At 37.8% G+C, this 27,039-nt stretch overlaps 2 protein-coding genes and 1 pseudogene across 4 annotated transcripts in view; 2 read left to right on the top strand and 1 right to left on the bottom strand.

The window, feature by feature from the left end:
* Window positions 1-884, bottom strand: part of SON (SON DNA binding protein) — a 32,553-nt gene extending 31,669 nt beyond the window's left edge. The window contains 1 exon segment of the mRNA XM_015596469.2: window positions 393-884. Within this exon segment, the coding sequence (XP_015451955.1) occupies window positions 393-469 (77 nt within the window). The 5' untranslated portion in view covers window positions 470-884.
* Window positions 37-26,272, top strand: GART (phosphoribosylglycinamide formyltransferase, phosphoribosylglycinamide synthetase, phosphoribosylaminoimidazole synthetase). Of its 3 annotated transcripts, none has more exons than XM_015596470.2 (22): window positions 37-121; window positions 3,738-3,921; window positions 6,061-6,156; window positions 6,719-6,893; window positions 7,968-8,079; window positions 8,839-8,907; window positions 9,406-9,531; window positions 11,280-11,367; window positions 11,599-11,684; window positions 12,249-12,417; window positions 14,017-14,248; window positions 15,902-15,996; window positions 16,348-16,457; window positions 16,833-17,031; window positions 17,968-18,219; window positions 18,475-18,627; window positions 22,023-22,229; window positions 23,074-23,211; window positions 23,910-24,040; window positions 24,326-24,467; window positions 25,472-25,587; window positions 25,683-26,272. In XM_015596470.2, the coding sequence occupies exons 2-22, from the start codon at window positions 3,777-3,779 to the stop codon at window positions 25,872-25,874; spliced, it is 3,033 nt and encodes a 1,010-aa protein (XP_015451956.1). In that variant the 5' UTR covers window positions 37-121; window positions 3,738-3,776; the 3' UTR covers window positions 25,875-26,272. The 3 variants fall into 3 exon arrangements, with proteins under 3 accessions (XP_015451956.1, XP_006921041.1, XP_024895297.1); XM_006920979.3 differs by lacking the exon at window positions 37-121 and adding an exon at window positions 1,397-1,518; XM_025039529.1 differs by lacking the exon at window positions 37-121 and adding an exon at window positions 1,447-1,467.
* On the top strand, window positions 21,009-21,127 carry LOC112470664 (annotated as a pseudogene).
* Window positions 26,273-27,039: the final 767 nt, after the last annotated feature.

The raw sequence follows: 27,039 nt of genomic DNA, 5'->3' as shown, positions 1-27,039 counted from the left end.
CCGGCCGGCGAAATCCGCGGAGGCTGAGAGGGGGAGGGGAAACGCGGCGGCGGCGGAGGAGGAGCTGAGGAGGAACTAGGCCCGTCCCTGGTGAACGACCAGGCCTACAAGTAGCGAAAGGGTAGGGAACGTCCAAACGGGAAAGATGAGTGAGCATCTTAACTTGATTCTAGGAGAGAGGGCCTGAGATTACCTCAGAAAGGGCGAAATTCCTCGCTGGGAAGAGAGGGAGCGGGTGGGGGGGGGCCGGCGGAAAATGGATCCCAGGCCCAGGCGGGGCTGTAGCGGGGCCTGAGTCGGGGAACGACGGCGTCTCTGAATAAAGGTGCTATAGAGGGCTACTTGAGACCCTATCGATCCCTTGGGAGCAGAAGAGTCTGTGAAGCGCCTACCTGGAAAGTTCCTGTTGAATTTCCCGGAATTTACTGACCACGAAAGACCTAAAAATCTGCTCGATGTTGGTCGCCATGGCGTCCGCTCCGTTCTCTCAACTCCTCCTCGCTAGTCCTCCAGGCTCCCAGAATGCCTCGGGAAGAGGCGCAGCGGCCAATTCCGTCTCTCGCCGTCCTGATTGGCTCCTGTGGGAACGTCCGGATCTGCACGCTCGGCCGTTGCACCAATCAGTGAGCACGGCCCTGCTCTCCTCCGCTGTTTCTGAGCGGCTGGGGTAGAGCTGCTGACGTTTGCGCCGCGCACGACTCTGTCCGCCATGTTAGTGACTGACGCAGGCGCCATTACAGGAGAAGACTCTCTTCAGGCGACTTTGTCAGCTTGTGTTGTCAGTCCCCAACAGTGTTTGGGGGGGTTAATAGGCTTACTGTAGCCACTAAATGGGGAGATCGAATGCTATGAGGAGAGGGAGCAAAAAAGGCAACATGGTGTTTGACACGGGGCCGCCAACATTCCCCAATTTTCAGCAGGGAGCTGCATCCGGAAAAGCATTAATCGGCACCCGCTCCCACTGTGATGCGAATACGAAGAACGCGATTTTTACCCCCATCTCCCATGACATCCTATAATTTATAGGCGAGAGGTCTTGAGCGACCTACGTCCAAGCCTGGTGCATTCTAGTCATGAGCCAGGTGTGTCACAAGATTTTTCCACTAGCTGCTTCGTTTTGACTCCACACAATTAGTTAAATGTGGATTTAGCGTTTAGCCCCCCCCGCCCCAGCTCGGGGGCTCTCGAAGAGGAAGAGGGGCGTTAAGTGGCCTCTGCTGCTATGATGTTACATGATGGATGCGCAAGGGCTAGGCAGCTTTGCCCTAAGGGGGGCTCAGGCCGCGCCCCAGAGCGGGAGGGAATCACACTTGATTACCTCACGGCGGGGACCAGAGTTTGCGCCGACCAATGGGGAGGCGAAGCCCTCCGCGGGGCGGACCGCCGGGGGCGGGGGTGGGTGCGCGCCCCGGATCCCGCTCCGTTGACTTCCGGCGCGCGGCGGGTGCCCGAGCTCGGAGCGCGCAGGTGAGCGTGCGAGTTCGAGCGGCCAGACTGCATTTTGTCGGCATTGTGTCGGTGCGTAAGCCCTCCGCTTTTAAGTGAAGTGCATTTATGCTTTAGTTTGGGGCTCTAATATCAGGAATTGAATGAAATCGTAGGACTTAGTTTGGCTGTAGGAGTTTTCACCTCATTTTTAAATGCTGTCAGTGGGGATTGGCCATGTGCTCTTCACTTTGAGGTTCACCTTGGATCTATCACTTTCCCTGCTTTCTAAAATTCAGGGCTTATTTGTATCTTTATGCATGTTTTTAGGTTATAAACATAAGTTGCATATTGTCTTGTTATGCACCCATCGTTTCTAGCGCAGATTAGTCCACTTTTGTAATTCTTTTTAATAGTACTCATCAAATCAGTTGAAATCTAGGCCTTACCTGGCTTTCTTCATCTTGTCATGTTAGTCATTTAGATGACTGGCCCCAGAAGGTTAATGAAATCCCTTAAGGTATCCCAGCTGGTAAGGGACAGAGTCTCATCCCAAACCAGAGCACTCTGACTGGAGCGGAGACCTAACCACTTCCAGTGTAGATTCCTTCAGGCTGAGTCTTCTCTTCTCTTTTTATCAAACTTAATGTAACATTTTAGATGTAAAGCTTTGTTTCAGATATTTCAATATGCATGGCAAATCTGTTTTCCATTATCCTCTTCTACTTAGAGGATAATTTAGTGATTTTCTCAATTTTTCCATGATCACCATCTCAATTTTTACAGTATCTGATGCAAAATTGCTTCCATTGCAATCCATGCTCCACCCCCTCTTAGCTCTGTGACCTCCAGCAAGTTACTTAACTACTTCAGTTTCCTATCCATAAGGTGGGGATGGGAATATTATCTACCTCATAGAACCATGAAGTTTAAGATAATTCATGAAAAGCATTTAGAATATGGCATTTGGCACAAAGTGCTCAAAAAGTGTTAGTTTTTAATATCAGCCTAGACTTTTTATTTAAATGTAATCTAATCCTAACATCTCACAAGAAGTTACAGATTTCAGTGTTTCTTGTTTTCAGTTTGCTTTCTACATAATTGTCTTCTGAAAATTAGTAAATGTGACAAATTATTCATAACTTTGACTCTTTTTTTTTCTCTTAGAACTTCTTTCTATCCCTAAGGTATCAATTTAGGTAAAAGTATGGAATAAAATATAACAAGTACTGCTGCTGAATGTCAGAAATCATACTAATTGTTTATATAAATGTAATTTCAGTTCATCTTTAAGCAGCTTTGTAAAGCAGGTTTTCTTTCATCTTTTAAGATGTGAATAAATTGAATTACAAGTAGTAAGAGCTTTCCCAGGGTCACACTGCTAACTTCAGTTGCAAGATAGCTGTTGCACCCATCCTGCTCATCATCGAATGCTAGAATTAATGTGATACATGTTCAGATTTGATTTTTGCCGCCTTGTCAATTTTTTAACATATTGCACTACTTAAATCAGAGGTCAGCAAACTGGCCCTTGTGCCAGTCCTTCCTGCCACCAGTTTTTGTACAGCCCACCAAATAAGAATCGTTTTTACATTATTAAAAGGGGGGTGGGGAACGATGTTTTTACGACACATGAAAATTATAAAATTCACATTGCAGTGTGCAAAAATAGTTTTATTGAAACACACCGTCCTTATTCTTTACAATCCTCTGATTGCTTTCTGGTGTTTAGAGCAGAGATAGGAAAACTATTACTGACAGCCTACCACCTGTTTTCGTAAGTCGTTACTAGACATGGCCACGTACATTTACTTATGTGTTGTCATGGCTATTTTCATGCTCCAACAGCAGAGTTCAGTAGTTGCGACATAGACTATAGCTCTCAAAGGTGAAAATATTTATCTGGCCCTTTATAGGTCTGTGTTAAATATTTCTTTCACTTCATAATAACTTTAAAATCTGTAAAATCTCAGGATTTAAAAACATTTTAAATTCTGGTGTAGATTTAAAACATTCATTTTTAACAGGCTTCATGATTATTATATCCTCTAAAAGCCCGAAGAATGATTATTCATAAGAGATATTTTTTTTAATCAAATTAAGAGTTAAGTCGCCATTTCATTCCTTAACCTAGCTCTTTAGACCAGTCTGCCTCATTTTTAAAAGACCTCCCTAGTCTACATGAGTACAGTTATGAATTCAAATTACAAATTCTAATTTTTCACAAGTGAATCATTAGAATACATGTTTAGAAATTGTGATTTCTAAAGTATATGCATTCTGAGATATGAACTTTGGTTTTCTTTCTGCAGCTTTCTTTTTCTTTTTGAATTCCTGGTTTGCAGACAGCAATGGCAGCCCGAGTACTTGTAATTGGCAATGGAGGAAGAGAACATACACTGGCTTGGAAACTTGCACAGTCTGATCATGTTAAACAGGTGTTGGTTGCCCCAGGAAATGCAGGCACTGCCTGCTCTGAAAAGATTTCAAATGCTGGTAATCATGTTTTTAAGTGGGGAGTGATGGTTAATAAGTATAAATAATAAACTGTCAACTATCTCTGTTCTTTATAAGGTCAGTTACTATTCAGATTTGAATGCTTTTCTTAACCTTAAAATTTATGTGGTAAATTGAATACTTGCCATATATCATAAGTTTAAGGTATGCTCAGGTTCAAGTATAGCATTTCCTTATTTTAAATTATTTTAAACTTTATAAAACACATCTATTCAAAAAGTCACAAGTGCCTAATATAGGTTAAAAACATTTTAATGTGTATTTTTAGACATGAAAAGTTGAGCAGTGCTATTAGATGTAAGTTTTGACAAGTCTAACTTCATAATAGATCTCACCCTTTATCCCTTCAACTGGTAAAAATGAAAAAAATTATCAGTTCTTATGCTACGTTAAATTCTTCAGTGGCTTCCCATAGTACTTAGAATAAAACTCAGACTCCTTAATGTTCCTTACAAAACCCTTTGTGATCTGGCCTCTGACTGCCTCTTCAGTCTGATCTTTTATATCTTTTGTTTTTTTTTCACTGTGCTCTACCTGTACAGCTCTGCCAACTTTCCAAACAGAGCTGCCTTGGACTTTATACCTGTTCCCACCCCTAGCATGACTGTCTCTTCCTTATTTCAGATTTCAACTTATATGTTACCTCCTCAAAGATGTCTTTCCTGAAGTTTCTAGTAAAACATGTCTACCTCATTTTGTTTGTTTTCAATTATGAACCATTCATTATCTGTATTTATTTTTACTTTTCTATTGTCTGTTTCCTATCTTCATTTCCCCCCGCAGAACATAAGCTTTAGAATGTAAGCTACTTGAGGGCGAGGAATTCAGTTGCCTCATTTTGCATTGTGTTCACCATGCCTAGTACCCTATGTGGCTTATTGCATGTAATGGAGAGAAAAACATCACCCAACAGGCCACCAACTGGGAGAATAATAACAAAAATAAGAACACCAAAAATGAGAATAATAACAAGATAAGAAAATATCTGCTTCCCTGGAATCATAGCTCAGGGGGTGAGATATTTATCTGTTTATTGAAGAGCTGGCACATTTTATCTAGAAGCAATTGATGTCATGCAGCCGCCAGCCCATGAAAATTTCCTGGGATTATCATGAAGCAGCTACCACTTGCAGAGACAAGTTAGGTGTGTCTTCTTCCTCTCGCCACCCTCTGCTGTGCTGAAGTAGTTGGCTCTGCTCAGGCCAGTTATGTTTGTAGCTACTAACCCACAGTACATGGCACTCCATCCTTACCCCACTCAGGCAGTTCCTGGAGATTGAAAACTATCCTTTCTGCAATTATCCTCTACACATCACCAATAATCGTATATGTGCAAAGTAATTGGAAACTTCAGCTAACAGGAATGCTGATGCAGATACAGTGAAGCAGGAGCGCACCTATAGAACCAACCCATGCTTAGTTTATAATTGATCCTACTCTTAGTTACTTAGAACTCCATCAAAGAAAATTTACCTGGCTTGTAGTTTGGAGAAGTGGGCAAGGTCTTAAAATCATTTAGTTTTTAGCTTAAACATCTCTGCACAGAGACTTTTTCTGACTCAACCAGAAATAGCTTCCCAGTTCACCTCATAGCAAATTTGCATAATTTGTTCACAATTGTTATTTTTTTCCTTATTTCTTTTTTACCCAACATTCCCACCATGGAATATAAGCCTCCTAAATGTAGGACCCCTGTTGGTGTTAAAATCTTAACCCAGTTACTAAGGCCATATCTAGCACATAATGGTTCTCAGTAAATCTTAAAAGAATGATAGTAAAAGACCAGTTTCTAATTATATTCTGTGATACATTTTTGTTGACTATAAGTCAGCACCAGTGACAGGAACACCATAGTCAAGAGGTACTTTATAGCTTTTTGAGAAGCTTACTGGTGTTTTCATCTAACTGGCTACAGTGATAGCAGAGAACTGAGCTTTGTTGGTCAACCTAATGCACTCTGCTCTGACTTACTTATGATGAAACTCACCTGTACCAGTAAAAGAAAACAAGTTAGTAGACATAATAAAGAATAGTATTTAGTTTTCAGTATGACGCTTAGTTAACTTAAAAAAATGAATGTTTTTGTAAGGTGGGTTTGTTTCTTTTTTCTGTTCACAGCCATCTCCATCAGTGATCACAGCGCCCTTGCTCAATTCTGCAAAGATGAGGAAATTGAATTTGTAGTTGTTGGACCAGAGGCACCTCTGGCTGCTGGTAAAGTTCTTTTCTGTTTATTGTTACAGTATATCCAGTGCCAGAAGAGTTTGGAAATCATCTAATCCAGTTCATTTTAGAGATGAGGATTTTTAATGTAATATTATATTGGAAAAAGCTTTCACCCTCTTGAAATTATGGATTCTAGATTTTTGTCTTCAAGCATCAGTAATGTGATGAATGAGAGATCAAAACTGGCCCCACAGAAGTGGCTCAGAGTGGGGAACAAATAATGTGTTTTTATTCTTCTCTATGCTGGTGTCTATTTAATAATTCATATACCTAAATATAACAAATAACTTTTGCTGGATTTGAATCGTGTGTTATTAGCATTTTTGTTCACATGTATAGTCCCCAGCCTTTATGGCACCAGAAACCAATGCTCCTTTGAGACTCTAATGCCCGATGATCTGAAGTGGAGCTGAGGCGGCGATGCTAGTGCTGGTGAGCAGCCACAAATACAGATAAAGCTTCGCTCACTCGCCTGCTGCTCACCTAACAGGCCATGGACCAGTACTGCAGAGGCCTTGGCTCACCTGAGGCTGCTTGTTTCCCTCCATAGGAATTGTTGGGAACCTGACATCTGCAGGAGTGCGATGCTTTGGCCCCACAGCAGAAGCGGCTCAGTTAGAGTCCAGCAAAAGATTTGCCAAGGAGTTTATGGATCGACATGGAATCCCAACTGCACAATGGAGAGCTTTCACCAAACCTGAAGAGGCCTGCAGCTTCATTATGAGGTAGATAGAAGACTGACTGTAAAAAGGCACTTGTTTTGTTATGATAGTTAAATATACAGGTCATTTATGTCACAAGTTTATCGTAAGATAATTGGGGGAAGAAAACTTATTCTATGTCAGTTGCCTTTTTCCAACGTCAAAATAAAACAGGATTCTGCGCATATATAATGTAATCTGTTTTTGCAGAAAGATGAATTTTTTAATATAACCGAATAATTTCGGGGGTAAAAGATACATTTGGTTTTGAGTTATGCACTATTGTTACAGTCAAATTGACAGACACAGTGGCATCTCATAATGTAAAGGACGTTGATTTTTTTTCATAAGTAATCGAAATGAGGAATTAGCACTTGGCCTTCTGCTGCTACTAAACTGTAAATCTTAAAATTAAACATCCTTGTTCTCTATTATATGGAAAATATTGAGCAATTAATGAATGCTGGCAGACACACGACTTTGCCCTTTTTTGTTTGCACTTCTCCCTGGGACTTGATATGTTTTCCTTTAAGTCGAGTTGATTTCATTCTTTATTCATTCTAAGTCCTACAGAGTTTCTTAAACAATGAATATTATTATTTTCTAGTAGCCAGCTGCCTTAGATCAGTAACAATTATGTTACTTTGGGTAAGTCTCCATTTAGATCTCCAGTGCCACTCAACAAATAAATTACTAACAGCAGTTTCTTATGTGTACTTGGAGAAATGCTCTGTGTATCCATGTTTATATTTTTACACAGCCACATCTTCTACTTGAATGAGAGTACAATTCACTACTTTTTATCTTAGAGATCAGTCTATACCTGCACTATACAACTGCTTTCTTCTTCCAATGATTTTGCCAATATGATCTCATAATAATTAAAAAAAGGAAAATATTATGTGCGGTATAACAATATTATATGTGCGGTATAGGGAAAATAATCCTGATAGGAAGTACATCAATGATGTCACTCTGATCATTTAATTTTTCTTTCTGCTTTTCACTTGTCACTATAGTATATCATTATAAAATCTCAAATCACTTCAAATTTTTTAATCATAAGGGTTTATATTGAAGATGATTCTGTCTTCACAGTGCCAGCTTCCCTGCTTTGGTTGTGAAGGCCAGTGGTCTTGCAGCTGGGAAAGGGGTGATTGTTGCAAAGAGCAAAGAAGAGGCCTGCAAAGCTGTACAGGAGATCATGCAGGTAGGTTGATTCCTGTGGAAAAGTTCATAATTTCCTAGTCATAATGGATAAATACTCTTAAGTTTACAAAATGTTCCTCAAGATAAGGAAACATCTAGCAAACACACAAGTAAGTTACTTTTTATAATATGTATTACAGCCTATTTTTTAAGAGTTATTACAGATTTACACCGATGGCTAAACCATGACTCTTCTTTGGAAGCAAGTTCTAGCATCCTTTGTTGTTAGCTGCTGAAAGGTAGAAAATCTTGAGACTATAGATCATAAAAATAAATTACCATCCATAAGGACAGAATTATTTGTCCTTTGTGTCCCTTGTCTCAGAGAAGTGAAGCAATGAATTAATATACTTTTATTATCCTTCTTGGTTGTTGTGGGTTTCCCTTCCTTGTAGAAATCTACTTTCACAGACATTATTTAGTATAATTATTATAGACAAACATATAATTTTAATCAGAAATAATAATTAATGATGATAAAAACATGTTTTTCCGTTAACCTTATTTGAAACTGGAAAGCGTAATCCCTAGGAGGATGTTAGTGATGCTGTCATCTCATTGGTACCACTGCTAGCTCTCTGTCATTGTCAATTTAACTATAGGAAACATTTATACATTCTTTGAGGCTTTCAGAAAAGGAAAGGAAAATTACAATAGTGTATTGATCCATAATACAAATAGTAGAAAATAACAGCCAAGTAAGTAAATATTAAAAGCTTACAATGTACCTTTTTTTTTTTTTTTTTTTAATCTACAATAGGATAAAGCTTTTGGAGCAGCTGGAGAAACAGTTATCATTGAAGAACTTCTTGAAGGAGAAGAAGTGTCTGTAAGTGTATTCATCTTTCAGGCTTTTATAGACTATAAGAAGCTATGTTGTCTGACCTATGAGCCCCAAAAAGATTTGGTTTACTCTGGTTGTTTCATCTGAAGGCATAAACCCAGCAGTTAGAAAGAAATTTGTATACATTTAGTATTTGGGATACAAATGAAAACAAATTTTATTCTCTTTTAATCATCCCCAGTGTCTCAGTAAGGAACTTGAATTTATATCACATTATTTAAAAGGGGGAAAGGTTGAAATATTTTACTTTAAGAGAAGATTGATTTTTTTACCCCTAACCTTACTCAGAAATTACAGATCCTTCAGAAGTTAAATATACAAGATCTGATTCTTGATGTAGGTAGCTTAGGGTTATTATCTCATTTTACTTAAAAAAAAAATTCCCTTAAGAAGAGTTAAGATACATATAGTTCTCCTTATTAAATAATTTTATTTTTACTTTTTGACATTTAAGGTAAGTGGACTGTTTTGTTTTCTATACAGTGTCTGTGCTTCACTGATGGAAGGACTGTGGCCCCCATGCCCCCAGCACAGGACCATAAGCGATTGCTAGAAGGAGATCACGGCCCCAACACCGGGGGAATGGGAGCCTATTGCCCAGTACCTCAGGTACTTACCAAAGGCTCAGCTGAAGTTCACTAGTAATTGTTTTGTCTTCTCAAAGAGCTCTTAGACAGTACTTTTCTGGTTTGTTTGGTTTTTTCCCTTGTAAATGATTTCTGATCAGCAATTTGCTTTTCCTATTAAATGAAAAGTATCTCTCCTAGTCTCTAGACCTAACTTATTCTAAAATGCCTTTGGAGAACTAAGTCAAGTATAGATTGAACCTAAGTCAAGTATAGATTGGTCCCTTCCCTCTATACCCTGTTTTTAACCTGTGGGAGCCAATTACAGTCTAGAATTATCTTTCATTCATCTTTGGATATCCAGAACGCAGCACATAAGTGCTCAGTGAATTGAGAACTCAATCAGACCATAGTTTTTTCTTTTAGTCTTTCGACTTGATAATGGGTAGATAAAATATGTTTCCAAACAGGTTCTGGACAGTTTTTATAAGAAATCTGCATTGAATGTATTATAAATAGATTAGCACCTTAGAAACTCATCCATTCTTTTCACTGATAATAGTCAGTCTTTTGTGCTAATAATATAGTGCCTTTTATATATTTTTTTTTTATTAAAAACCAAATAGGATTTACTTTTTTAATGTTTAAATTTTTTTTTTAATTTTTCAATTACAGTTGACATTCAGTATTATATTAGTTTCAGGTATACAGCTTAGTGGTTTGATATTTATATAACTTTCTATATAAATCCCCCGTAAGTCTGGTACCACCTGACACCATACATAGTTATTAAAATATTGTCTATATTTCCTATACTGTGCTTTACAGCCACGTGACTGTTTGTAACTAAAAATTTGTATTTCTTAATCCCTTCACCTTTTCCATCCAGCCCTCAAGTCCCCTCCCATCTGGTAACCAACAGTTTGTTCTCTATATCTATGAGTTTGTTTTGTTCACTTATTTTGTTTTTAGATTCCACATTAAATGAAATTATATGGTATTTGTCTTTCTCTGTCTGACTTATTTCACTTAACATAATACCCTCTAGGCCCATCCATGTTGTCACAAATGGTAAGATTTTGTTCTTTTTTATGGCCGAGTAATATTCTGTTATATATATGTACCACATCTATATTGATGGGCACTTAGACTGCTTCCATTTCTTGGCTTTTTAAAATAATGCTGCAATGAACATAGGGATACATGTAACTTTTCGAATTAGTATTTTAGATTTTTTCAGATACTTGAGACTTTGTAAGTATTACAACTACCATTTGGTAAAGTGATTGCAATATTAGAACTATCTCTAGATCTAATTTATATGAAGTTTATAATCTCAGATTCTTAAGTTTATAGGCTTATGAAATCTATAGAATATATGAGAAGAATACAAAGGAGCCTCAATAAGAGAGGACTTTTTCATCTTTATTATTATGTTTCAGGAAACTTTTTAGTGAGCTTTAAGCATGTATATTTGAAAATCTATTTGTAAAAGGTGATTTAAGAGTCAAGAAATGGCAGTTGTTGCTGATCAATAACTCCCAATTTCTGTTTATGGTAATTTTTAACTCCCAGAGATTGTCTTTCTTATTTTATAAGAATAAGACTAAATACCTACTTGATAGGGCCAATGCGAGGATTTAGAAAGTTTATTCAAGTGCTCAGCCCATATCAGGTAGAAAATAAGTGATTGTTTTCCTTGTCCCCTATCATTGTCCCATGTAGTACTACTTACAAGATGATTTTTTCAAATACCAATTATATTTACATATTTCTGTTATGTTCCCCCAGGTTTCTAAGGATTTGTTGCTAAAAATTAAAAATATCATTCTTCAGAGGACAGTGGATGGCATGCAGCAAGAGGGTACGCCATACACAGGTGAGCACATCAGTGTCATTGTGGGCATTATTCACATTATTCATGGAGTAACTTTACACTTTTGATAGAACTTCTCCATTTTCTCTTTTTTCACTACCTATTAATTGACCATTGTAATATTTGTTGTGGCTGTTCCAAAACTTTAAGTATTAGAAATTTATGTTCTAATTTTCATAGTCACAATACAATGTCTTTATTATAGTTTTTTTTGTTTTTTATTTTTTAATGAAGGTGTTCTCTATGCTGGTATAATGCTGACTAAGGATGGCCCAAGAGTTCTGGAGTTTAATTGCCGTTTCGGTGATCCAGAGTGCCAAGTGGGTGATAATTATAGATAAAGTATTATTTCGTAGATACCTTGTAGAAGATGTATATTGTTTTAATCTCAGGATTTATCAACTTTGTAATAATTATCTTTGAGAAATATAGTTGATCGTTGAACAACACTTTTTTAAACTATGTGGGTCCACTTATACACTGGTTTTTGTTTTTTCAATAAATTTACAGTCAGCCCTCCATATCCCTGGGTTCTCATCCTTTAATTCAACCAATGGTGAATTGGTGGTTGGGAATCCACGGATTCGGAGGGCCACTGTATACATTGTTCTGTGCCATTTTATGTAAGAGTTTTGAGCATCAGTGGATTTTGGTATTGGCACCTGGAACCAATCCTCGATGGATACCAATGGATGACTGTAGTTTAGTTTTGGGGGAGTCAGAAGTTATACATGGATTTTTGACTGCACAGTGTGTCAGTGCCCCTACCCCCGCATTGTTCATGGGACAACCATTTATGGAAATTTTGCTGGTATTCCCATGAATAAAATGTCTAAGGAAAACTAAAATTTCTCTTAATTGCCATGTTGATTATGTTTTTCCAGGTCATCCTCCCACTTCTTAAAACTGATCTTTATGAAGTGATTCAGTCTACCTTAGATGGCCTGCTGTGTACCTCTCTGCCTGTTTGGCTTGAAAATCACACTGCTATAACTATTGTCATGGCAAGTAAAGGTTATCCAGGAGACTACACCAAGGGTGTGGAGATAACAGGTGAATATTAGAGAACAAAAGGTTGACTTACCATGTGACAGGTAACTAGTGTCACTGTAGGCCTCCCTCCCATGCCATGCTCTGCTCCTCTTACGGGTATAAAACCAGCAGAAACCTTTCAAGGGGTCTTAACATAATCATGTTCAAATGTCCAAAATTATTATATTTAAAGAACTGCCATCCATTTCCCTTTCTGCACAAGAAAGACTGAAGTGGGCCTGGCCAAGAGCCAGGAACATAATGGATCTTTATGAGAGTTAGAGAACATTAGCTTAAACTACATTAATGAGATAAATGTCAAAGATGTGATCACAAACGGACAGTCCCCACCCCCAGTTTCAACTTGGATTGCAGAATTCAAGCTTTCAAAAGTATAGTCTTCTCTTTTGTTTCTCTTTACAAGAGGTGAGGCATCCAGTTAAATAAAACTGTTATAAAATGCCAATTAAGTTCCAGTGCAATGAGCCCAAAGGCAAACCTAGTTGATCCCTAGCAGGCTATAGCTTGGCCTCCCTCAGTACCCCAGTAATGTGTTTGAATCAAACACCCTATTTACTGCCCAGACAAAAGCCCATTGCTTAGTGAATCTCACACATTGCAACTGGGCAATTAGGAATCAGTTGTCTTTTAAAATGAACAAAGAAAGAGAAAGGATCGAATCAAGATCCCTTGTAATGTTGAAATATCTCTTAAGGTTAAGCTGACAAGTATGATATTCATTTCTGACATAGCAATATTGGATATTACCAATACCAGCGGGTATTTGGGTACCTACAAGTGAATGCTCTTATGTTATAAAAACACAGAGAAGGCATATATTAACACATTATATGTGATGCTAAAAGAAAAACGAAGACAGAAAAAAAAAATGGGGATTTAAGAATTGTTTCTTTAAAAACTAAGAGATTATATCTTTGTATAGACTCTGTTTATCATTTTAGAATTTAGAACATACAGTCTAATAATATTTTAAGTGTAAAATTATAAAGGAGAGATTTAAAAATAATTCAAAAGAAAATGAAGACAGGAATTTTAGACTGAGTATGAAACCTAATTTAAATCAAATTTGTCTTGAAATTTTACAATTCTATTAGAGGAAAGATTAAAAATATGTTTTACAATGCGATGATCCTATTGGTTATTTCAAAAAGAAAAAGCCACTTGGATAGCTATGATAAAATAGAAATTCCTTTACTCTTAACTAAAATATGTGATCAAAGTCAGGATTATTTGTTGACTTCTAGGTTTTTATCTTTTCATCGGGGAAAAATAACATTTTACTTTTAAATCTCAAACTTTTCAGGGCTTAGCTTTTTTTTCCTCCCTCATTGAGAAACAATAGATCTCACATGAGGTTTATGATAACAAGGTTTTAGAAATACGGTTATCACCCTAGAGCAGAACAGACTCTTCTTAGGAGAAAGAATCTGTTTACTATTATCTTTCATTAATTCCTTCCCCATAGGGTTCTTGTAAAGATTCATTTAAGTGAAATAAAGATTTTATTAAAAAAAAAAAAATCTTTGGGAAATTACAAACCACTTCACAAGTGTAGAATATTGTTATCACAAACAATATGTCAAATATGCTATCTTACAGGGTTTTCTGAGGCTCAGGCTTTGGGACTGGAGGTGTTCCAAGCAGGTACTGCCCTAAAAGATGGCAAAGTGGTGACTAATGGTGGTAGAGTCCTTACAGTAACAGCCATCCAGGAAAATCTCATCTCAGCCCTTGAAGAAGCCAAGAAAGGACTAGCTGCTATAAAGTTTGAGGGAGCCATTTACAGAAGGGACATCGGCTATCGTGCCATAGCTTTCCTTCAGCAGCCCAGGTAAATTTCTTACCAAGGTCATTATAACACACTTTCAAAACTGACATGTATACTATGTAGAAAATTCCATCAATCCTATACTAGGCCATTCTATATTCTTTCTCTCTGTGGAACTGATTTTGATTTGCATTTAGCTTGAATCAAAACCAGTTAAAGTATTTAAATGAAAACTTCATGGTAGCCCCTTATATTTGAAAAGTTTAGTAAAATCACAGTGATATTAAGAATTTTTTTTACATTATACAATTTAAATATATACAATCATTTGTCAAAAATTACTCATCAATAAAGTTGGGGTAAAGGACTTTTATTCCTTGACTTATCATCTGTCTAAATATTACTGTTATACTTACATCTTTAGTTCCTGGTTTTGTCAAAGAATTCAAAATGAAAATATTAGTCGTCTACATTTGCAACTTAATTGGTCATATACTGCAAATTTTGACAGTCTTTTGTCACTGCATTTATATCTATTACTGAAATGTATTTTTGTCCCCTTATTGATTCATATATTGACAGGTACAACTATTCCTTTGTAAAATCAATAAACTATTAATTGCAAGTCTGGGTGTTCTGATTCCTTTAGTATATACTACAGTTATTGTTTGTTGAGTTCATCTATGAAAAATAAGTTTTAGGATAAAATTAATTTTTAGCAACTTCAAGTTGTGCTGCTACTGATAGGCAAATTTTTAAAGTTTAAATATTGGCATTTACTTAGGAAAAAAACATTAAAATGCTGTGCTAAAATCTTATTTTTTTATTTTAAAATGACTAGACTTCATTGAAATGACCTATTTCAAGGGCCTGCAATCCTAATACTGGTTGAGTTCTTTAAAGATGAAAGTGAGAGGTCGCCATGCTAGCTGCTACCTTAAAAAAGGTTTTTTAAACCAGTAACTTTGTTTTCTATCTGAGCATGACCCTGGACTGCTAACTTTATTGGGGTTAACTGCCAGAGCTCTCAGATCTATTTGGCATCTTGTTTCTAATAAAATTTGCATATTTCTTCATGTATCACTGCATCCTACTAGGCCAAAATTCTCATTTTTGTATGGTAAGACTACTGAATTCACAGTGTCTTTCATGAACTTGACCTCTAAATGTACTGCTCCAATGCGTTGGCCCTACATAGAAGGAAATGATGCACTGAATACCATTATCTGTTTTGCTTTTTTCATAGTTTTTTTCAATCTTGTTTCTTACTATCTTCAGTTATAAAGAATCTGTTACATTTCTCTATTGTTGCAATAATTTAGAGCTTTTTTGTAGAGTTCTTACAATCCTAATGTTTACTTTTTTGACTTAGTTTTCTACACTTCTTTCCATAACAAAATTGAACAGAAAAGTTTGGTAAGATATCAGTATATTTTAACTACCTGTGAGAAATATGGAAAAATTTAGAGAAGTAGTTCTCAGTAGTGATGATACAATCAAATTAACTGGAGAGGTTGTTTAAACACATTTCAATTTCCAAGTCCAGCCCCAGACCAGTTATATCAAAATCTATGGAGGCGGCCCAACATATTCAGGGATATGAAAATCACTAGCAATGTATCCTGCTTTAAGTAAAATTTTAAGGTTAAAACGATTTTCCCTGATATTTAGGTGATGTCCTATTTTTTGTTTGTTTGTTTGTATTTAATTCTTCAGGGGCCTGACTTATAAGGAATCTGGGGTAGACATTGCAGCTGGAAATATGCTGGTCAGGAAAATTAAACATTTAGCAAAAGCCACCTCTAGACCAGGTGAGTCAGATCCTATCCTTTGCTAGTTCATTAACTGACAAACGTGAATTGATTTGGGCTTTATAGTTTACAAAGGAAAATGTTCCAAATTAATGTCAGTCATGCCCTATTTTAGCCAAACCCACAGTCTTCTGCATTCTTATCTCTATTATTAAGAAAAGCATTTATTTGTTAAATTCAAAAGAATATGTCTGCCTCTTAAATATTTAATTACTTTCATGATCAATGATTTAAGCATGTGGTACTCTCTCTTCCATTCTCTGAAAAGGCATCTTTGGAAGAAATATTTTGTATACTCATGTTTATCTGATCTGTTGGTATGCAGAAAATAATTAATTTCCTCTCCAACAGGCTGTGATGTTGATCTTGGAGGTTTTGCTGGTCTTTTTGATTTGAAAGCAGCTGGTTTCAAAGATCCTCTTTTGGCCTGTGGAACAGATGGTGTTGGAACAAAACTGAAGGTAATAAGACACCTTTGTGAATAAAGGCCTTTTGTGAAAGATAAGAGAGAATTTACTGTATATCAAATACATATTTTCCCCCTTTTGACGTATAAGCGCTAAAGAGAACCATACCAAATAACTATATGATATGACTAAAATATCTACATGTTTCTAACAATGCAGTATTATTGAGGCTATATCTGGATGGAAGGGTTATTTTAGAGGATAAAAGAGGATACTTTTGGACCAAGTGGCTTATCAGAATTTAGTGTTCTTTTGTCTTGAGGTGTTCATAGCAGCTAGCCAAAAGCCCATATTCGTTAGCCTCCACTAATAAATTGATCTAATTTGGGATTTAATTTCATGTGGACATTTTATGTTTCTCTTCTGTAGATTGCCCAGCAGTGCAATAAACATGATACCATTGGTCAGGATTTGGTTGCAATGTGTGTAAATGATATTCTGGCACAAGGAGCAGAGCCCCTCTTCTTCCTTGATTACTTTGCCTGTGGAAAACTTGACCTCGATACAACTGAAGCAGTTGTTGCTGGAATTGCTAAAGCCTGTGGAAAAGCTGGATGTGCTCTCCTTGGTACTGATTGCATGTCTTTTTTACTGTGTTTTAGCCCTATGTGCAGCTAACAAGAAACTATATCACAAGAAAATAGAGATAACACTACTTGAAGACCCTGGTATCCTCAAACCCGTCAAGGGTTTGTTCCCCAGACTCATAGTCCTATACTGTCAGCCAGGCCTTATCTTTCTTCCCCATCTTTAGCCACCATTTCTTCTCCATCTTTAGCTACAGAAATGGTGGTTAAAGATGGGGCCACTTTCTCAGTGGCCTCATGGACAGACGGGGTAGGGTTTATTACCTCCTTACTGCCCCTACAGCAGAAGCAGATGAGTTCTTGGCATTCTAAATCTTTATTTTCCCATAAAAGTGACACTAAAAATGTCACTTTTTAGAAAACATTGCTTCAATATATAAGAAATTTGAGCAAAATGAATTTGTAGGTTGACCAGGGACCAAAACTACCTCTTTTATATTACTGTTTCTGTGGACAAGTCTGTTCCAGTGGCCTTTTCAGCCATTTTTTAGAACATTTTCTAATTTGGAGTCTACCTGCCTAAACTCTTTGTACAAATATTATTGTAAAGTCAACTATAGCGGACTTTTTAGATAAGGCATTTGGAGTTAGGCAGGCTGATTAAATCACTACTGTAAGCCTGTACCATCATCTGGAACACAGTGATTGTGAAGATCAAACATAGGTAAAAGTACAAAAATGATGTAGTATTCTGCTGAGTATTCACCCTGTGAAAGTAATGACATTTGGAGGCTACACTCACCCTTTGTCAAATTTAGTGCTCTCTCCCCTGAAATTATGGTTAAAAGTTCTCTTAGGCAGCTAGTAGAGTACATTTTATTGATGTTTGCATGATATAGCCACATGTTTAATTGTAGCTGGTGTCACTACAGGTTTATAAATACGATTTCTTAGCTCTTGTTCTGTCTTCCTGCCAGGTGGCGAAACAGCAGAAATGCCTGACATGTATACTCCAGGAGAGTATGACCTAGCCGGTTTTGCCGTCGGTGCCATGGAGCGGCATCAGAAACTCCCTCATCTGGAAAGAATCGCCGAAGGGGATGTTGTCATTGGAATAGCTTCATCTGGTCTTCACAGCAATGGGTTTAGCCTCGTGAGGAAAATTGTAGCGAAATCTTCCCTTCAGTACTCCTCCCCAGCACCCGATGGCTGCGGTGACCAGACATTAGGTAAATGCACTCACTTTTTAAACTCTCCCGCTTGGAAATGTCTGAGCAGCTACTTCGTGGGGTTAGTCTCTAGTTACTTAGAGTTAAAGTGGAATAAATTACATTATCCTGTGGTTTTTGTTCTTTGGACATTATTATAGAACTGGTGTGTCTGTATAGGGTCACAGTCATTCTCTGCTTCAGTTTTGTTGTTTTTATATGCTTCAGTTTTATGTTCATAGGCTAAGTTTTTGTCTTTATTTCTCCAATATACAGGAGACTTGCTTCTAACTCCAACCAGAATCTACAGCCATTCACTCTTACCTGTATTACGTTCAGGACACGTCAAGGCCTTTGCCCACATTACTGGTGGAGGATTGCTAGAAAACATCCCCAGAGTCCTCCCTCAGAAATTTGCGGTGGATTTAGGTAAGCTCGCTAAAAGGAAATTTTGCTCAGAAAACCGTTAGGAGAAAAAATACATTAGGGGGCAAAACAATATGGGTAGTGAATGCATATATGATACATGGAAAAGCCTCATCATTGGGTTTCTTGGGGAAAAAATAGGGCTGACCCTTTTCGACCTCTTTTTGCTTTATTAGCCATGTTTACAAAGCATAAAATCTTTTGATATAATTGACTTACATAAGATTAAGTGCTGTAATCAGATCCTCTGAGGGTTTTGGTAATCTCAAGCTCTATCAAGATAGAACCAGGAACATGCCAGGAAGGGAAGAAGTAGCTATTAATAGTCCATTGCAGGAGATGAAGAGGATTCAAACCAAGACATAGAAAGGGAAACATATTTGAGAATCATTTTGTGCTTAGAGAAAAAAGAAGTCTCAAGGTTCTAGTGAAGCAGGTGAGTGTATGGTAACATCTGTAACACAGGAGGAAGAGTAGATTTGGAGTAGGAAGTGGGAATACCATTTTTTAAATCTTCAGTGTGCTTATTACATGGAGTCTGTGAACAGAAGTTGAAATCGGGTTGAAGAAAAGTTGAGTGCTCATCTGCACAAAGCAGTAGTTCTAGCCAAGGGAAAGGAAGGGACCAAAAGGTCGTTCCTCAGTGTTCTATCCACCTTGGTAGGTGGTAGGTTGGCAGAGATAGAATTACCAAAAAAGAACAGTCAGAGCAGGAATTAAAACCATGTAAAAGTATTAACTCCAAGCAACGATTTGAACATGTCACTGGTCAGCAGTGTCAAGTGCTCCATAGATCTAGGAGGAAGACCAAAAATAGAACACTATATTTTAGAAGTGGGTCAAAAAGCAGCTTGGTAAAGGTAGATAGTACCCACCAGATTATCGTGGGAGTAATGGGTGGCAGAGATAAAGAGACAGCGAATGGAGATTGCTGCTTAAGAAATGTATCGGTAAAAGGAAAAGGGAGATAATAACTCATGTTCATGGCAAAGTGAAGGACGGGCAGGCTTTGCTCTCCCCATTTTTATGGGGTAAAGAGACAAAGGCAGAGAAACTGTTCCAATAATCATAGCCAACTAATAGACACTGGATTGAGGGAGTAGAAATTGAAATTCACATAAAATTACGTATTTTCCGTGAAGTTAGATGGCCTTAGTGAGATGAGCAGATCTCAAGTGCAGGCTTGAGGAGAGGAATGAAAACCCAGTCAAGGTCAGAAACTAGAATGAGACAGCAAGCATATCTGAAGGTGAAGTTGAATCTGGTTGTGTAATTTTTCTCCCAAAGTAAGTGCTTGTATACCTTTGAAATAAGAACAGAAAAAAATTAATTGGGTTGATTCAGTTGGGCCAGGCAGGTAGAAGAGTCAGTCATGGGGCGAAGTAGCTGTGGATGAGAATCCGAAGAGTCAGAAATAGGTTGTTTTAAAAGTGAGGAAACAGGCCAGGTAAGCTGGCATTGTGGTCAAATAGGATTGTAGCCTCTCCTTGGAAGCTGAAGAGAGAGGCTGAATGGGAAACCCTTCATTAGCATAATGCTGAGCTGAAGGGTATGTAGGATTAAATTAGTGGTTAAAGACGTTCCTGGGATAGAAATGCTTTCCATAGAGCATAAACAAAACCTTAAGGAAGTATTCATCCTCGTCTTTAAATTGTTAAAAACTGGCACGTTGGTGAATGGGGAATGGTGCAGGGCTAATTTGTGCATTTGCCAGTTTCTGTGGTGTGAATACTGCCATCCTGGCCAGTTTTTAAATGGCTGTATGTAAAAGCCTCTACAACCTGGCTCTACCACACAACTGGTTAAAAATCAGGAAATTGAGAGTTGATACAGCCATATTCCTAAGAGCCATATGTTTTGAGTTACACAAATGTCTGTATCCCATTAAAAAGGAAATTTAGTCCCTTGTGTCAGCCTCGGATGTTTCTTCTAGGAATCATACTTTGGCAACAGATTTAAAAAAGGAATTCTCTCAGCATTAAAGTTACAACTTGTGTTATTCATGACATACTTGATCATTTGTAGAAACTAGGCTCAGTCTTTATTCTATAAATAAATACTTTGTAAATCTTTTTTCTAAAATGAGATCATAGTTTGGTAATCTGCTACTTATGCTGCCATTTATATATCACTAACATCTTCCTATCCTAATGACATCATTTTTATGAAGAATATTCCATTTTTATGGATATATCACTATTTGGTTTTATGTTGCTGTTGACTTTTGATTACTGATAGAAAAGGAGACATCATAGTAGCTAAATCTTTTGAGTTCAGCTCTTAAGAAGGGACATTTACCAGCTAGTAGAAATGGAATTAAATCTCATAGGGGAAAAGATTCATAAAAGATTCATGTGATGCCTCTTAAAAATTATATCAACTCAGTCTTTGGCCATGCCACCCTGAAAAAGCCCAGTCTTGTCTGATCTCGGAAGCTAAGCAGGGTCGGGCCTGGTTAGTACTTGGATGGGAGACCACGTAGGAAGACCAGGTGCTGTAAGTGTAAAAAATAAAAAATAAGGGATTGAAAACTAACAAGGCCTTTGCAATCTATGAGATCAACCAACGGTTGTCTCACCTAAAAAAAAAATTATATCCACTCTAGAGCTTTAAAGATCTAATTATCCTGCATATATACCAAATAAATAAGGGGAACGGATAGTCAATTTTATTATGTAACAGAAAGCTAAGTTCACAGTGGTTTCCCTTTCATAGGAGCATCATAAATAAATAATATTTAACTAGAACAGTTTTTGTAAATCAGATCCCATAACGGTAGATTCCAAGGAACTATCCAAATTCTTTTATTATTCAAGAATTGTGTATTTGTATGTCTTCACCTAAAATTTTTTATTAAAGATTTTTGTTGTATTATTTGTAATAGTAGAGGATATAGTCTTAAAACAGACCTAAATCTAAATTTTTTCAAATAAACACAGAAAGACATTGATCTTAAACCTTTTGCATAACATGACTTTAATAGTGTATGCATTTCTGTTAAATCTATATGTAAGCCACCTGGTTTTGCATCATACTTAGGGTGCATTTTCGGTCATTGCTAAGACATAGCTAAACATTCACAAAACGATAGTATACCAACCTTTCCTGGAATTCAGCTATTAGTACACCTCATCATTCGGGGCTTTCTAACAATCTAATAGTTAATGCAGCACAAAACCTCGCTCAATTGTGAACACCAGCCAAATGTGTCAACAAAAATGTTCCTATTGTCTAAGGTACAAATGGATCCCCAAAAAACCTTCTAAAAGGACAGTTTATAGTTTCACCTCATATAAAATAGCAGTGTTGGTTGTGGATTCCATAGCTTCGTGTGTGTGCACACCTTTATACTTGCTGCAAGATAATAGGTTAATCAGACAACTCTTGCCTGTTTTCAGATGCCCAGACCTGGAGGATCCCCAGGATCTTCTCGTGGTTACAGCAGGAAGGACAGCTGTCTGAAGAAGAGATGGCCAGAACATTTAACTGTGGGGTTGGGGCTGCCCTCGTGGTATCAAAGGACGTGACAAAGCAGATTCTGAAGGATATTCAGCAGCACCAGGAAGAAGCTTGGGTGATTGGCAGGGTGGTGGCATGTCCTGAAGGTAATTGCTCTTTATTTAGTTGCTCTTAGGTATATAATCTTAAATATAAATGTGTCCTGTCTCTCGGGCTCTACGTCCACCTTTTATTTCGGCTATTGCTATGTCACCTGTCTTTTACACAGCCATAACATGATAACACCCATGCCGGTGACACCACATAGCTCTTCATTTCTGCCTCAGGGCTCTGACATCTCTCTATAGTAGCCACATATGCACAACTACACCCCATAAGACAAGCCCCAACCCTAATGAGGTGAGAGCAAGTGAATAAATATTCACTTCAGGGACAGAAAGGATCAATTCTGAGACACAGTCTGCATGGCCTCTTTGAGGGTCCCAATGGAATTGAGCCCCAGTAGCCCACAGTGGTGACCAGTTTAATAACACACTCTTACATTGGCTGTCCTATATCACTCCTCCCAGATCCTCGCTGTGGTTCCCTGGGATCACATCCCAAGTAATCTCCCCGTGCAAGACCTCGTCTCATTTCTCTTCTGTGGTTCAGCTCAATCACACACTTACCCTTGAGGCCAGACACTCAGAGCACTATCGTGAATGGAAGATTTGGAGGGATGGGGACAGAACACTAGCAGGAAGTAATATATCCATTGTAGGCTTAGATACAGTGATATGCTATTTCACTTTTAATTGAAGTAAGTGATACATTCACCTTAAGAAAGTCTTTATGAATGAGCAATATTAGGTAATGTAAATGTATTATTTGTTTTAGTCGTTACATGTTTTAATTTAAGAATAAAATACAGTATTACAAAGTTTTCATAAAATACTTCATTATTACTGTTAATTCATAGTTTTTTATTTACTGGGTATGTTTGAAATGCAGGTTCTCCTCGTGTGAAAGTCAGGCACCTAATCGAAGCCATGCAGATAAATGGATCAGTATTGGAGAATGGCACCCTGAAAAGCCATTTCACTGCCCAACCAAAAAAGGCAAGAGTGGCTGTCTTAATATCTGGAACAGGTGAGATGTGGCTTCCTCTTTACTATATAGCACTGTAGAAATGCTCTTCCTTCCTCCAAACCCCATCCCCTCCTCTGTCTCCACCAAAATAGAAAAGCTCCTCCAGATTGTCAGAACGCTAAGCAGAGTAAGGAAGGGGGATCACTGAAGAGTGTTATCTTTTCTGCATCCTCAGTCTTTCTGCCTTTTTCAGGCATTTGAGACAGTTGAAGTGCATGTCAGATTATTTCTTTAAGGTACATTCCCGGAATTGTAATTGCTTTACAAGTCCATTTTAAGATTTCAGTATACTTTAGGCCCAGGTTGATGGTAAAACAAAGAAACTATTGTAAAGACCGTAATAGTTTATTCTTCTTTAGAAGATGTGTTTTTCTTGCTTAATTAAGCAGTGTATCCCTCATCAATCAGTTTTAAAATCATGTTATACTATTCACATTGCTGTGCTAAATCATAAGATACTTTTTTAAAAAATAGATATTATATTGCAAAAGCAATTACATATCCTAAAACCGGGAATGCCTATGTTTTCATAAGCTATTAATCCATTATCCCAAGAAAGGCAGTTTAAACTGCCTTTCAAAAGCCTCACATTTTGCCAATCTTTTCTAAAACATCCAGAAATTTTGACCATTCCCTATTCACAGTGGCACATATCTTTTTTTAAGAAAGTGAGCTTACTTGCGTTTTTCTTTTTTCAGGATCCAACCTCCAAGCTCTGATAGACAGCACTCGGGAGCCGAGCAGCTGTGCACACATTGTTGTCGTCGTCTCCAACAAAGCAGCGGTGGCTGGCTTAGATAAAGCAGCGAGAGCTGGAATTCCTACCAGAGTCAGTTACTTTGAGAAACATCTCTCCTGCAGGCTGTATTAAATTCATAATCCGCCCCCACCCCACCCCCACCCCCGACCTGGGTGTGTAGGGCACTTGTTCTTTGGATTTCTGTATTTAGGGTGGGTGCTGGACTTGCCTTTCTGCTTCATCCTATCTGTTCCTTTACCCTTTATATCGGTATGTTTTCAAAAGGAAGTGAAGTATGTTCTGTGTAAAAGTTGAGTTTTAAATTTTTTTTGATAATTCATTGAAAAAGTTGATGTTTCTCTTTTTCTATTACAGGTAATTAATCATAACTTATATAAAAGTCGTGTAGAATTTGACACTGCAATTGACCAAGTCCTTGAAGAGTTCTCCACAGACATAGTCTGTCTCGCAGGATTCATGAGAATTTTATCTGGCCCCTTTGTCAGAAAATGGAATGGTAAGCAAAAATTGTTTGATACCACATTGAGAAAGAGACTGAAAATGGGCTACAGGGTGGTTAACTGGCCAGACAATCCCAGTCATGAAATAGTTACATGACATTTTGTACTATGGCACAGGCCATAATTTAATTTCCTTTGCTTTAGCCCAAAGGATGGCCCACTGAAGACTTACTATCCTGCTCTCTTTATCAGTTTTCTTTGGCCTGCTGCAATTAGTCACTTTTTCTAATGTAGCTTAGGTTTGCTTCACATTACTACATAGATAGTAATTCATCTTCTGAGTAAATACTTGAAAGAGACTTTTCTACTTGTTGAGAAGCAAGAGAAAATGATTCCCTATTTCCCAGAATGAAGAGTCATCCTCTCCTGAGGAAGTGCAGGCCATTGCCAGAAGATGGCAAGGATGGCGTTGATTGCAGAAAAGAAAACGTCTCATGTTGTTTGTTGCCTTCTTCCACAAAAGTGTTGGCTGCGTCTTAGTTTTCTTGTGCACACATTTGGGCAGTAAATGCATTTTCTCTCCGAAGAGTTTTCCTAAGAGAATATAGATAGGGTGCTTGCATAATATAAAACAGACAATGCCTTTGGTGACATGGGGCACACAATTAACTAATCCAGCAACCATTTGGTTGGTAAAAGTCAAGCACTTAGACACTAGTGAGAACCTTCTGTGTCTATCTAATAGTCTGTGCTGGCAACAAGCTGAATGTTCTTCGGGAGCTCTGTATCCAGATTAGATACCCTCTCCCCACCCCCATCCAACTTTTGGTTACTGCAGGCTCCTACGCAGAGCCCTTGGTGTGTCTGCAGCTGTGCAAGGCAGGAACTTGCTACCCCCAGGAACTCCTTGGATGAAAACCTGTATTTCCCTTTACCTCATTTCTGCCTTTGACGAATAAAAACACCCATCCCAGAGAAATCCTACTCTTGTTGACTTCTGTTTCCTTTAAGAGAATACATAGGACGTTTTAATTCTGACCACTATGCTTTTAATTTTCAGGGAAAATGCTCAACATCCACCCTTCCTTGCTCCCTTCTTTTAAGGGGTCAAATGCCCACGAGCAAGCCCTGGGTGCCGGTGTCAAAGTAACTGGGTGCACGGTGCACTTTGTAGCTGTGAGTATGTCTCTTTCTACCAAAATATTATTAGTGTGTAAAAGTAAATTGTACTGGCTAGAAAGTAATGTTCAAAACTTTGCTTCCTTTTTCAGGAAGAAGTAGATGCTGGACAAATTATTTTGCAAGAAGCTGTTCCTGTGAAGAGGGGTGACACTGTTGCAACTCTGTCTGAAAGAGTGAAATCAGCAGAGCATAAAATATTTCCCGCAGCCCTCCAGCTGGTGGCCAGTGGAACTGTGTGGCTTGGAGAAAATGGCAAACTCTGTTGGGTTAAGGAGAAATGAAGCTGCCTAATTCAGGAATGGAGCCAGTTTTGAAAGAAGTCTAGCTGTTTACATGGTGGCTTTTTTATCATAGACTCGTCCCAAAATAATGGCTGAAAAAGAGGACCTCACCCTTATTTCTTTGGCTGTTTTTTACATGAACAAAAATTCATTCCAAGCAAGACTGGTGCAGCATATCTAAGATATATATCTGCTTCATTGGTCTTCCAGGTTTTACCTGTTTACGACCTTGTTCAGAATCAAGCTAGTCATTCAGAACACCTTTCATTTTCAGCCAGATACTAAAATTCTTACTCTTTCTTTTTCTGACCAATATTTTTTTTTAGTTATATGTTTTCTAATCTTTGAAGAGTTAACCAACAAGTCTAATAATAAATTAATCTCTCTGTTGTTTTGAAGTGAGACTTCTCTTATTATCCTGATCATAATTTAGTGTCATAAAATTTCTGGGTAGCTCCCATTTCTGAGGGGTTGTATCTTTTCCTTTAAAATATCATTAAACATCCCTCTAATAATTGACAGTTTCTGTAATACCAAGATTTTAACTGCATAGTTACTCTATGGATTATGTACATCCATACTTTTATGAATCAGTGGAGGGCTAAAGGGAGAGTTTTGGTGGCCTCTAGATTCAAACATAAGACTTGAAGCAGGTTACTCATCTACTCTGTTTCCCCATCTGCTAAAGTAGGCAAATGTCTACCACATGATTGTTTTGATGATTAAATTTAGTGCATTTGATAATTAAATTTAGTCCAATAAACACCAACCTCTGAGCACCTACTTGTCCTAAAATGCTTAGGACAAGTAGGTGCTCAGAGGTTGGTGTTTATTTCAAAATTCCAGTTATAAAAGCTATTGTAAATCATTATCTTTTCAACAGGTACATGTAAGCATAAACTTGAGAATGGTGATAAATGGAATATTGGAAGTCTGGTAGGTACTGTGAGGGCAAGTGGAGGGCAGTCTACCCAGACTAGTGAAGAGTATAATGGCATTGCATGTATTTCCCATTCTAGCCAATCTTTTCCAATCTGGATGTGCAATTCTGGAACTGGGAGGTCCAGGTTGACAGCACATGTGCATGGCTCCAACCTTGGACACCTGGAGTATCACATTTCTACTAGAGTAGCTACTCAGCCAGAAGCAGCCAGCCATCCTTAGA

This window comes from Pteropus alecto, unplaced genomic scaffold (assembly GCF_000325575.1).
Source record: "Pteropus alecto unplaced genomic scaffold, ASM32557v1 scaffold3, whole genome shotgun sequence".
In the NCBI taxonomy this organism is placed as follows: domain Eukaryota; kingdom Metazoa; phylum Chordata; class Mammalia; order Chiroptera; family Pteropodidae; genus Pteropus; species Pteropus alecto.
The sequence above is the reverse complement of the archived record's forward strand: the minus strand, read 5'-3'. Positions and strand labels throughout refer to the sequence as shown.

Bases quoted from the DNA above. Each gene is read 5' to 3' on its own strand.
- GART (XM_015596470.2), top strand. From the start codon at position 3,777: ATGGCAGCCCGAGTACTTGTAATTGGCAATGGAGGAAGAGAACATACA. The intron at 11,685-12,248 runs GTGGGTGATAAT...ATGTTTTTCCAG, and splicing joins TCGGTGATCCAGAGTGCCAA to GTCATCCTCCCACTTCTTAA. The intron at 18,220-18,474 runs GTAAATGCACTC...TCCAATATACAG, and splicing joins CTGCGGTGACCAGACATTAG to GAGACTTGCTTCTAACTCCA.